Source organism: Gossypium raimondii, chromosome 3 (assembly GCF_025698545.1).
Source record: "Gossypium raimondii isolate GPD5lz chromosome 3, ASM2569854v1, whole genome shotgun sequence".
In the NCBI taxonomy this organism is placed as follows: domain Eukaryota; kingdom Viridiplantae; phylum Streptophyta; class Magnoliopsida; order Malvales; family Malvaceae; genus Gossypium; species Gossypium raimondii.
In genome coordinates, this window is record NC_068567.1 from 7,033,866 (window position 1) to 7,047,600 (window position 13,735).

Sequence of the window (13,735 nt, forward strand, 5' to 3'; positions counted from 1 at the left end):
AATACAATGATAAATTTAATTTTAATGTTTATATTTTTTAATTTAATTTTTATTTTTAAATAATTAAATTTGATTATTAGCATTTTAAAATAAATAAAATTGTTCTTTTTAATAGAAATATTAATTAAAACATTAATTTTTAACAATGCTGATGTGATAACTTATGTGACACTTCATGTGTACTTTATGTTGATATGATACTATTTTTATATGCCAAGTCAATAAATAATTTAAAATTTACAGAAATATTTAAAATTTAAAAAAAAGCATGAAAATATGAATTTTATGTGAGTTGTCGTGTTTAAAATTTTAATATTTTAGTCAATATTTTATTAAAAATTAATTTAACTTTTTTTCAAAATTAATTATTAAACTTAACTAAAAAATAAGAACCAAATTAAAGAAACTCAAACATTAAAAAATTTAATATTTTTAAAAATGGATGACGTTTCATTACATCATTCACTATAATATTAACTCTAAATTAAAACAGTTTATTTATATTTAATAATTAGAATGAAATTAAAAGAATATATTTCTTAAATTGTAGATGACGATCATTATCTCATTTTTTTTTTTGTTTAAAAAAAGAGAAGTACATACTATTACATAGTAATTAGACTAGTAGTAGATAAACTATTAAAATCTTCATGCAGTACATTCAGAACAAAATTAGGAGTTGAAATCAACACTAAATGTTAATGCCCATTTTTTTGCAGTTTTTGTTAAACAATTAGCCAGTGTGTTGCATTCTCGGTCCACATGTTTTAAGTTGGTATCCCAGTCACAGCTCAAAAAATCTCGAATCTCATTAACGACACGTGATTTCGACTGATGTCTCGTTGAGTTCCCCTTAATATGTATCAAATAATATTTATTTTTTTAGGAAAGACTTTCACTAAAAATACTCCAATGAAAAATTAAGGAAAATTTATATCAAGCTAGAAATTTCCTCGAAGAAAGCATTGTATGAAAATGTTAATACGACATTAAACTATTGACAATAAATACAAATAACGTGAAATTAATTATTAACCAAATCCGAATATATATATACGCAACAACTCTAGTAGATCAAGATATCAAATAATATCCTTAAAACAATATATTTCTTAAACTAGAGTGTATATACATATATATGAAGATATTATATTATTATGCAATATATGATAAGTAATAGATTTAGGTGTCCTTGAAAATTTGAACGCAGGAAATTGGGGAAATGGCCAAATTTTGGATGACGACATATATACAAAAAACATGTGAATGATTACAAAGTTCAACGAATCACTTGATGACAATAATGTTCCTTTTTTGCGGTGCAGGCCATGTAGCTACTTCAACATTTATTGTCCTTGCTATATAACCAAACCCCTATCTCTCTCGCTCTCTCTGAAACACTGCCACCTGCACCCTTTCTTTCATTCATTCAGTAAATTATAAAGGGTAAACTACTTGATTAGTCATCTAAGTTTTAGGGTGTTTTCGTTTTGGTCATAAAAAAATTTATAATTTCGTCACTCAATCTTTAGAATGTTTTCATTTTAGTCATTCAAAGGTTAAATTATTAACGACAGCTGATTGTACACTCTAAATCATATCCACATCATGTTTTAAATTTAATTAATCGATTTATAAATTTCTAATATTCCGAATTCGTAGTAGAATTATTGGGACCTTAATTGTCCTGTTTCTGAAGTTTCATCTCATGTTTTCAAACATTCCCTTGAATTTGTTGTTGGTCATGTCTAGACAATAATTTGAACATGTCTTCAGGATAGCTCAAGATATATAAGTTCAAGTGTTGGCATTTTTTACTATGAATTTTTTTACTATGAATTAATGTTTAGCTATTCTAAACAGCAATGAAAGGGGAATTTTGTGCTACACCATGGAAAGAGTATTTTCTTTTATCTTTTCGATTGACTTGGAGAAAAAGAGAGGAGGGTTTGAGAAGATCGAGCATGCTTATCCTTTTACTTGGAGACCAAGCTAGATGTTTTACTTGGATGTAAAGATTTTTATGAGAGGAGATAATGAACGAGATACTTTCAGCTTTTAAATGAAAGTTCAAAATCTATCAAAACACCACTAAAGAGACTCTTGTATTATTAGCTTATGAATAGGCTGATGATCGACTTCTTCATTACCTAATTGAGAGTGCATTTAGTTGTTCCTTATTTAGGGATTTTTATGGAGAGATATAGTATGTAATGTGAGGTATTTGGGGAGAGTGGTTTGTAACAATTTGGCTTCAATTTTAGGGTTGCAATTATTCATTGAGGGAGGGTAGATTGGTGAATTTGAACTGCGTTAACAAATATCGTGTGCTATTTCTCTCTTTATTTATCTTTTTGACTCACATTTTGGATTTGTCTTTATTTCTCTTATTGCTTTGTTTCATGTGTTGATGTGCTTAAATGGTTCTGTCCAAATCTCCATTCAAACATCTGTCTAACATCAAATTGAAAAAAAAAAGAGTAAAGCGAGGTTCTAACTAGAATATTTAATTAGGGAACTTGATAGTTTATTAATTTGATATCTTTAATTCTACTCATTGAAGATTATTTCATTTAATAAAATATAATTAATAGATTTTTATGTGAAATTTAAACATTTTATTGAAGTAATATTTTAATTAAGATCATTTTTATTTAATAATTTATAATTAACAAGCTTGCTTATATGAAATAGCTATAATTTTACTTAAAATTTTAGATAATATGCTAATATAGATAACTAATTTAATAAAAATTACCACTTGCTTTTATAAGTGAAAATTTATTATAAAGTGTTAAAATAAAACATAAAAAATTGATTCTACTAAAAACTTAACTGTTAAAATATCATTTTAACTCATAAATCATAGTCCCCAAAACCTAATTTAATTAATTCTTAAATATATTTTTAATTTTAACTCTTAAATATATTTTTAAACTTAATTAAAAATTAAAAATATAAAAAAATCAACTGGCTGAAGACAGTTTGTAAGTTTACAAACTATCAACTTAGAGTTTTCCATAATTTTATATTTGATGCCAAACAAAACTTAGAATTATTTGCATTACTCCTTTATCCAAACGAAGAATAAGCAATAAATTTAATTAATGGTAAGGATTTTTCTTTTTCTTTTAGCTTAACATGAAGTATTCAAATTATATAATCAAAAGAAATTTAAGTTTTATAGACAATTATTAAATATGAGTTATTTGAGTTGATTTTGTTAAGGATAATTGGAACCCTAAAATATAATTTTAAATTACAAAAGGAGATTAAATTAATTAATTTCAATATTATAGTAACAAATCGGCTAACACGAGAGATAACAAAATTTCAACTTTTTATTTAATTGATTTTGATGTTTTAAATTTCAATATTGAAAAATTAAAGAAATTTAGAACTTTCAAAAAGTGGGTAAACAAGTACAATATGATAAATTTTAATGTATTATTTTAGTTGTTATCGCCTTTTCACTTTAATCATTTATCTTTTACCCAGATCAAGATTTAAAAAAATATTTTTTGATGACAAAAATGAACGTAGTTTAAAAATTGAATGACTGTGTAAATATGATGTAGACAAGATTTAGTGTGTACCGTCAATACTTCAGTAAAACGTGTTAAAAATTGAGTGACCCATTATAAAACTTAAAAGACAAGATATTATATCATGAAAAGATGCATCAAATTTTCACGCAACCTGATGATGTGGAGCTCATACAACTCACCATGGAGAGGATTGGGAAAAAAAGGGAGTTATAAAAGATTGAAAGTGAGGGTGTTTGTGGCAGTTAGCCCATTTCAAGAAAGATCCAGTGATTGCTACTGTAAACTTCTACTATATTTATATCCCACCTTATAGGCTGAAATCCAAACTTTTTTTTTTCTTTTAGAGACAAAAGGAGAGAAATGGATGACAGTGTAGGAGATAAGGTTTTTGTTAGGGAATTTGATGATGACAGAGATATTGAAATGGTGGGGAAGCTTGAGAGAAACTGTGAAAGAGGGTCTAATAATAAGGGGACCTCCATTTTTACAAACATGATGGGTGACCCTTTGTGTAGAATTAGGTTCTATCCACTCCATCTTATGCTGGTGAGTGATGTCGACTTCCCAAAAACATATGTACATAACCCTAGCTTAGCTAAGCTAAGCTGAATATTTTCTTTTTGGTTTCTTCTTTATCTCTCAAGAAACAAAAAACATTTCTGTTTCTAATGGTTTGTCGATGTTCCTTGTATTTGGTTTACTTTTTTCTTTAAGGAAAGCCATTGTCCCCATTGAGATCATTGTTGATGTCGATGATCTATATAGCGATTGGCGGCTGATGTGCTTGAAAAAAATGGCCTACAGGTAGCTGTGCTGCGCGAAAATGGGGAGCTTGTCGGAGTAATTCGGGGCTGCATCAAGCATGTGGGGACCAAATTTGGGGGAAAAAATATCAAGTTGGGTTGCATTTTAGGCCTTCGAGTGTCTCCAAAACATCGGTATATTCTCTCTCTCTCTCTCTCTCTCTCTCTCTCTCTCTCAGCTCCTTTATGATCATCTTCCCTTTAGGGCAAACCTCCCCCTCATCATCTGTCCTTAATTGAAGGCATAACACTACTTATATCTATGAAATAATTAACAAAAATTGAAGGGTTTCTTTTTCCATCTTTCCCTTCACTTTTTGAATATATTTAGAAAATTTATTCACATGAAATACATGGATATGTCAAGATTAATGATATTTTCCCCCTAAATGTATCCACCAAAACCCTTATTTTTGGCAACTAATTAGTAGATTTAAACAAAATGTAGGCGAATGGGGATTGGATTAAAGCTTGTGAGAGCAATGGAAGAATGGTTGATAAACAATGAAGCACACTACACATTCTTAGCAACAGAAAAGAACAATGTTGCCTCTACAAATCTCTTCACTACCAAATGTAATTATAGACACTTAAGCTCATTAGTCATATTTGTTCAACCAATCAATTTTGGAATGGATCATGGGGGTGCATCACAAGATATTAAAGTAGAGAAGTTGAATATAGATCAAGCCATTTGTTTCTATGATCACAAGCTTCGAGGCAAAGACATAGATTTGGCTGACATTGATGCAATCCTCAAGGAAAAGCAAAGCCTTGGCACATGGGTATCTTACTTCAAACAAGATGAATGGATAGGTTTGCATAGTAAAGAGATGAAGAATGAAGATATTATTAGTACAAGTCCAAGCTCTTGGGCCATGTTTAGTATATGGAACTCATGTGAAGCTTACAAGATTCATATAAAAAAGTACTCTCATCCATTGAAGTTTTTTCATGAAACTTTGAGCCATGCAAGAGACAAGATCTTCCCTTGCCTTAAGATCCCAATATGTGACTCACTTGAGAAGCCATTTGGTTTCTTGTTTCTTTATGGACTCCATGGAGAAGGTGAGAGGGTGGAGGAGCTGATGAAATCTGCATGGAATTTTGCATCCAGGTTGGCTGAGAATGTGAAGGACTGCAAGGTGATTATAACTGAGTTAGGTGTCTCTGATCCTCTAATGGAACATGTTCCACATCACTCATCTATGTCCAGAATCGAAGATCAATGGTACTTGAAGAAAGTGAATGGATCCATCAACGATGAAGATGAGCTAGGCATGGTGGGAGAACTAGGAAATGTGGTGGTTGATCCTAGAGACTTTTAGGGTTCCTCACTCTTCACAAAATTAATGTAAACATATGTTAGTTTAGTTGTGGGATTTTCCGAAAGAAAAAGAAAAAAAAAAAAAAACTTAGAAGTTTATTATAATTTGTACTTTGTTATATTAATTTGCCTGCCATTACTTTTCTCATTTGTATGCTGGATGAAACTTTCAAGTCGGTCAAACTTTTGGATTACATAATAATATATGTATTTGATATATTGCTCATCAATAAAAGTCTTCAATATACATATCAAGAGCTCTGAGAGAGTTTAAGCCAACTGGATGATAAAATAGTTCATTCATCTTGACCGATTAATTATACAAAGATTGATTGAAGAAATTAAATGGCTCGTCATTTCATGCAAAGATTTTGGATATTCAATAATCAATGATTTCCTAAGTTTAGCTGTGAAAAAGATAACGATTGACTGGAAACTGTGGCTTTTGGTTTGGACAAGTTTCAAAAATTTTAGCTTCAAGCATTTACTATTGGGATAAACGTACATGGAAAGAAAATATTCCAGATGATGAGATACGGTCAATTTATTTTTTAAAAATATATTTCAAAAGATAGTATTATAATTTTTGTAACAATCTAATTTTTAGTGGTGTCCGAAAAAATAGTTTTGAAATCACGTTTTCATTAATCGAGTCCGTAAACATTTAAAGTATAGATGAATTGGAATTTAGATAGTTAATTTAGTCGAAATTGTGGTTAATTATAGCTCAATGACTAAATTGTAAAGTCCAATCGCTTTAGATTTTTAATTAGTAAGTGACTTGGGGACTTAAATGTGTGTTAGTGGACGACATGATAATATGCCCATTAACTTAAGTAAAATAAGATTTGTTTAATTAAAATAAGGTTAGTTAACAATTTAATCCTATTATATAAGTGGAATTTCCGTAGGAAGAGAGATAAACTTATCTTCTCTAACCGATTCCAAGTGAACTTAGACAATCAATTAGTTAATATTTATTTGTCACAAGTTCGTTATGTATGCAAAACATGAAAGACAAAAAACACAAAATATATAATAAATAAATGTGAAATTAATTTTATTTATTTATCAATCATTCAAATACATGGAAAATTATTATATGTTTACTACAATATAGACACATTTCCCAACAATCTTTCCATTGTTTCAAATTTACCAACAATCTCTTTGACTGTATCCTTATCCTCTGTGCTATACTCCCAATTTTCAGAACTATCATAACGTTACATTGTTGAGCACTGACATGAAATTGAGTAACACCATCATAGGATGTTCTAAGTTATGATGGAAACTTCAGCCACCCTTTGAAGATAATAAATCTCTCTCGTGGACGTTAACATTGTTCTACAACAAGCAAACAATCTCCATCTAAAGAGCGAGACTTTCCATTGAGCTAAAAGTTGCTTCTAAATCTTGTATGAGCTTTACTTGGCCATAATTATTTCTTGTCTTTGTGCCAAAAAAATGTTTACAATATCTAGAAGTGTAACGTGTATCAAACTTACACCGTTACAAAAAAAAAAAAAGTTCCAAAATCCTTGACAGAATAAAAATTTAGGTACCAACTTGGGATTAAAAAACTCATAAGTACCAACTTGAAATAAAGTGACAAGTTCAATGGCTAAATGACTATTTATACCATAATAAAATAACCATGGTAAATTCTTTGATTAGTGAAATTCTTTCAAACACTAAAACAATCTCTCAAATTAATTACAAAATAATTATCTTAAATGATATTATTTAGATAAAATAACTTTATGCTGAAATTTTAGTAAATGTGATTAGTGAAATTATATTTTCTTATTTATTTAAATTTTTTAAGAAATAACAATAAAAGGGCCGACCAAATTAAAGAAAAAAAAGCAATAATTAAAAAAATAGAAGTGTATAAATATGTGTTAAACTTAGTGAATACCAAGCCTCAAACATGCAATAAAACCAAAAATACAAAGAAACAGGAAATAAATATGGAAGTGAAGAAAGAACGAAAGCAGAGAGATACTCATAGAAACCGAGAAACCTTGTATACTCTGTTCAATAAAACTTGTTTCATTAGAAAATTTATAATCTATATAACTAATCACTAACAGCTTAACAACTACTAACAGTTATCCAAAATAGCACAAGTTTATAGCAAACAAAAATGAAATGGTGAGCAGTCAATGGCCTCCACCCACTACAGCTCCAGAGTTGAGGGAGAGCTGATTTTTGGGATTGGGAAGCGCAAAAATTGCCAACAAAGCGCTAATGGCTGCCACAATAGAGCCTAACACAAAGGCTGGTAAGTTTCCGCCACCAAATGCTGCATCAAGCGGTCCACTAATCACTGATACAAACATCTGCCACATTTACCAAATCAATAAGAAAGCACTTCATTTGTGCTACTTTGAGACACAACTATATCAACAGCAAAATTATCCCAATAATGAAGAATATGATGCTTTTTACCTGTGGAATAACTATCGACAAGTTTAGTACTCCCAATGACAGACCTGAAGTTTTCAGATGACCATCAAAATTAGTTGGTAGCCTAAATAAAGATAGCAAATACATCAGGTATCAACCAACAACTAACAACACTATGACATACCTTGACCACCGCCGGCATCAGCGCAATATATGGATGCCAATGCGAATGGAATGCTAAATGTTACCTGCATCAACCAAACATCAAATTTATTCATTATTTTCAAGTCCAAACCCAACTAAAGAATATATTTTAATCAAAATTATAATAGAATTTTAGGGTTTTAGAAAAAATTAAAACACCTTAAAAACACATAAAGTTAACTATAGTATAATGCATATTTATATTATATATTATATATTATAATTCTTATTTTTATAAAATTTCTTAAAATGATTTTTTTAATTGTGATAGTATTCTAACATATTTTATACAATATTTATCAATTTATTCATAATTTCTCAAACCCTTAAATATGTAATATTTAAAATTTTATTTTAACAATGAAATATTTATAATATAATAGTGAAATATTCTTTTGGCTAATTGATATTTTTCACGTTATGGTATTTATATTTATAGAAGTATTAATATGTTTTTTCTTTTCTTTTCTTTTTCTAAGAGGTAAGGGAAAAAAAGAAAAGAAACTAACCGAAAGTGGAATACCCAACAATCCAAACACAGCCAAGGCAAAGCTTTTGACGTTGGTCGGTGGGGAAGTCAAGATTTGGGGTCCTTGTTTAGCCCTCCAAGCCTCAGCCACCTTGGTGATCCACACGGTCCCGGCCAAGCCTGCAGCCAAAATGAAGTTGACAACCCCCCACAAGTTCTTGACTCCTCCAATCAAGCGACTAACAGGCTCCAACCCCAACGACGTAAACGCCAACACTATAGAATTTATCATTAGACCCAACGCACCAGCTCGGACTCCATCATCGTACAATTTTTGTTCACTTGAACTTCCGTTCACTTTCCCTCCGAATACCTCCACTCCCACCCAGTCAGTGTCGTACAACAAGAAGGGAAACCAGGCGATCCAATTAAGACAAGTCACGAGAAGCAATATCCACATTGGCTTTTTCAAGGTCTTGAATGCCGTCACTATCTCAACAATGAAAGGCTCGGATGATCCTCCTTCGCCTTCGTCTAGAGATCCGTTACTCTTTAATGGAGTCTCTTTCACAGTGGTAATCGCGGTTATAGTCACCGATAGGAGAAAAACAATGTCAATGATAAAACAAGTTTTGAGGTTTGCACAGTAAACGTCACAGGCAGTTGTTGTTGTGAAAGGTAAGAGTTTATAGAGATCGGAATAGGAACCAGCTGCATAACCTAAAACGTTCCCGATAGCCATGAAAAAAGAGAACCAACCATTGGCGATCCTCATTCTTTTATGATCATTTCCGGAAAGGTCGGCCAGAAAAGCACGACATGGACCTTGTAGCATGTTGTTAGCCACATCAAGGATCCAAAAACCTGTAACGAAGACAGCAACGGCTCTAGGCTTTGTGGGATTGTCCAGTGAATCACCAGCTCGATGGCCTATGTCTTTGGCGAAGCCAACGAAGAAAACAGCCATGGCAACTAAACAAGCTCCAGCAGCAATGAAAGGTCGGCGACGACCGATACGAGAGGTGCAATGGTCACTGAAGTAGCCTACAATGGGTTGAACGAGGAGGCCAGAGATGGGGCCACAAAGCCAAATGAAAGCCGCCCAAACGTGAGGAACACCAAGGGTTTGAACATAAGGGGTTAGTAGAGAAAGTTGCAGAGCCCATCCGAACTGAATCCCGGCGGCAATAGCCGAAACCATCACTATATTCCATATCGGCTTTGGGGGACCGTTTCCGCCAGTCTCCATGGTGATTATTTTTCAATTCTATTAAAACAAAAGATGGGTGATTTGATTTACTGAAAACTGCAGCCAACACAAATATATAATCAATTAGAATGGTTTAAGGAAAAGGAAAGAACTCATAAATACATCTTTCCTGTTTCGACTATCATTTCTCTCTCTCATAGGTTAAACCGAAAACATTGTAATGGTTGTGTCATTACTGAGCATCAAATGCAAATGCTTGAAGGTAGACAACGGAATTTGAGTGATTTATTAAAAAAGAAATGTGATTAATTTAGGTTAAATAATTAGAGTGATTTACTAGGAAAGTAGACCTGTATTTTTGCTGTGGATGAAGCTCCAACGTGTTAATACATTGGATATCATGTTACATATTTCTTGGTTCCAATAGCTAACTTTCCTTATCTGCGAGATTACCAACGCTTAAAAATATAGTGAATTAGAATGGTTCTAAGAGAAGACATTAAATATTGTGACATATAAGGAAAGATATAGAAATGTAACAGGTTGGGCAAAGGAAAGAACTCATAAATATATCTTTCCCGTTTTGTCTATCAATTTATTTTATTTTATTTTATTTTTTGGTATTTTTTGGATGTCACACAATTAATTAATAACCAACGCTTAAAATTAATTAAAAATACATGTGGCATCCACAATTAATTAATCTTAATTAAAAATTAAAATGGTTGCATATGTATCTCACAGTACACCAAGTAATTGATTTTTATCAAAAATTAATTGTAGCGAAAAAGAAGGAGACGCGGCTAATTTTGAGTAGTTGGACGAGTGGGGGAAGGGAATTGGGGGCTAAATTTAAGATCATAGGTTTCCTTTTCTTAAAAATAATTAGGCTGCTAAAGATAGTAATAAATGGGATAATCAATTGGATTTTGGGGGTAATAAAGAAAGTACTAGCCCTAAGTCTTACCCTAGCTTCAGATATTGGCCTTTCAGAGGTAAGGAACCTAGAGTTGTTAAGCAAATTATAAAGCTTTTGTTGAAAGGGTAGACATGAAACGGAGAAGATTATTATGTTTTTTCTTCCAATTTTTATAATATATATCTTTTTAGATTTTATATAAAAATGTGAAAGAAGAAAACACCTTAATAGTAGCATTTTTTTTTAGAAAATACAAAACATTAACCAATTATATCTTAATTTTATATCGACAGAGTTAAGTTAGATAACAATAAACTTGAAACTCCAGAAGTATAACATTTAGCCATATGATAGATAACTTCATTATGAATTCTTAGAATACGATGAATCATTGCTCTCTAATTCCTTCTCGGAATTTGATGTAGCAATCGTAACTATACTGAACTGCTATTTTCTTCCCCACCAAACAAAAGTAACTCCACCTGTAGTGCGCATCATCACATTCAACTTTATCTATCTAAAACCCTTCTCCCAAGCCAGAAGTAAACCTTTTAAGATTGATCTTGCTTCTACTTTGAAAACAGAATCCTTACCAAAAGCCATCGAGAAACCACATAATAACTCGTTAGTATCTGAATCTCTAAATACACCTCCAATGGATGAAGAAAGACTGTTGGCTGAGACCGCACTATCCGTGTTAAGTTTTATCCAACCCCTTTCCAGTCAAGTCTAATGCAACAACGTGAGCATAGGACTTGGCTGAAACAAACTCGAACCAGATTCTGCATAATTCCTTGCCCAAGAATGACTTGTAACCACAAGTTTGAACACAACTATGGTTATTAGAAAAAACAAATGAGTTCCAATCTTTCCAAAGCAACCAACATATTATAGAAAACAGAGTCTGCCAAACCAAATACTCTGTACCACAATATATTGCATATTCCAAAGAAACTACTCGTCAAGTGGAAGAGAGAAAAAAGCATCCTGAACTTGCTTCGGAATTACCGATAACCACGCTAATCTAACAAACAGGCAATCTCGAATCACATAGAATCCCGTTTCCAACAGTTAATTGTAGCATTTTTTTACTTTGTAAAATGAAAAGAATTTTAATAATTTTTTAATTGAGTTGAATGGAGAAATCAGACATAAAAGAATAATATGAATTTAAAAAAAAAAAGCAAATATTGCAATGATAGTGTTTTCATATTTAATATTATTTATAATTTTTAAAATAAGTTAATCCTAGAATAAAACTATAAACCTCATGTATAATGGTACCGAACCTAAATCATCAAAGACCCAATCTTAAGCAAAGCTCAAAACTCGACAGAGGCTAAGGATGATGTCAGCCTCCGAGCGGTGGCACAAGTTTAATAAGGATGGTGGAGTTAATAATGCCACAGGAGCAGCAGTTGGTGGAGGCTTTATACGGGATTCATCGGGCTGCTGGGTTATGGGGTACAGTTGTGTTGGAACAAGGAGACAATAACAGGCTGTTTTGTATCTTACTTGAATAGCAAGCCTCGAACCTTGGTGAATAAACAAACTCAGAAGCAAGAACAGAAAATGAAACTAGCTAGTGAATAACAGAAAAGAGAGAGGAAGATTGAATGAAAAATAAGCTGATATTTTTCATTAACGCTCTAACAAGGCATTAAGCCATTACATATTTCAGTCAACAAGTAAAACAAACAAGTGATCACCTAATCAACTACCTAACTCCACTAATTTGCATTGAAACTTACAAGATTAGCTTGTACAACTTGCATTGCTGACTTTTCAGTCAATCAATATCAAAACATTTACCTACTTAGTTCAACATGAACTAGATTACAAAACAATCAAAATGGAACTAAAAACAGCAAGTGGATTGGCAGCTTCAAACTTCAGTTGCTGCACACCATGGCATCACTGCTTGCTGCTATTTCTTCGAGCATGACCACCTTTGCATCTCGTGCATGGCCACCTTTGCATGGGAACTAAACTTAACACTCCTCCTTAGTTTCCATGCTAGTAACACCTAATTCCCTTTTGAACTTAACAAATTTAGACACATTGAGTGCCTTTGTGAAGATATCAGCAATTTGCACTTCTGAATTGCAATGAATCAGCTCGATTTCATGAGCTTGTTCCATCTCCCTTATAACATGCAACTTAATATTGAAGTGCTTGGTTCTACCATGAAAAATGGGATTTTTTGCAATTGCAACAGCAGATTTGTTGTCACAATAAATCTCTGTTGCTTTTTGGTTTTGGTTTAAATCACCAAGATTTTCTAAGCCATATGGCTTGATTTACAAAGAGATGCAAAGAAGAACATATTCAACCTTCTTTGTTGATTGTGCCACGACTTTGTTTCTTAGAACTCCAAAGAAAACATGCTTGAGCCAAGACTAAATGCATATCCGGATGTGCTCCTCATGTCATCACTCGATCCAAATTTCACCACTATCAACATAGCCTATCGCCTTCATGTTTTCAAATTTTTTTGAACAATACACCATGATCAATGGTGCCTTTGATGTATCTTAGCACTCTTTTAGTCGCTTGAAAGTGCTGATCATTGCAGCAATTCATGTATCTCGATAGCACACTAACAAAGAAACATGATATCGGGTCTTGTTGCGATCAAATACAACAGACTACCAATGAGACTCTTGTACATAGTCTCGCAAATTGGTTCACCACTCCCTTGCCTCGAAAGCTTCACTCCAATGACCATTGGTGTGCTTGTTGGCTTGCGCTTCTTCATAGAGAACTTATCCAGATCTTCATAGTAAAAGAACTCGACTAAGAAAGATTCCCTTTCTTTGCTTCACTTCCATTCCAAGGAAGTA

At 32.2% G+C, this 13,735-nt stretch overlaps 2 protein-coding genes across 2 annotated transcripts; one reads left to right on the top strand and one right to left on the bottom strand.

Annotated features, from left to right (window-relative positions):
- Positions 1-3,792: 3,792 nt before the first annotated feature.
- Positions 3,793-5,913, top strand: LOC105796905 (probable N-acetyltransferase HLS1-like). Its single transcript, XM_012626744.2, has 3 exons — positions 3,793-4,094; positions 4,353-4,486; positions 4,800-5,913. Exons 1-3 carry the CDS (start codon positions 3,909-3,911, stop codon positions 5,677-5,679), a joined length of 1,200 nt encoding a protein of 399 aa, XP_012482198.1. The 5' UTR covers positions 3,793-3,908; the 3' UTR covers positions 5,680-5,913.
- A 1,796-nt stretch (positions 5,914-7,709) lies between these two features.
- LOC105796904 (sucrose transport protein SUC8) lies at positions 7,710-10,258 on the bottom strand. The gene is made up of 4 exons (XM_012626743.2): positions 8,804-10,258; positions 8,275-8,338; positions 8,133-8,176; positions 7,710-8,023 (listed from the first exon to the last, which is right to left on the bottom strand). Exons 1-4 carry the CDS (start codon positions 10,010-10,012, stop codon positions 7,844-7,846), a joined length of 1,497 nt encoding a protein of 498 aa, XP_012482197.2. The 5' UTR covers positions 10,013-10,258; the 3' UTR covers positions 7,710-7,843.
- Between the last annotated feature and the right edge of the window lie 3,477 nt (positions 10,259-13,735).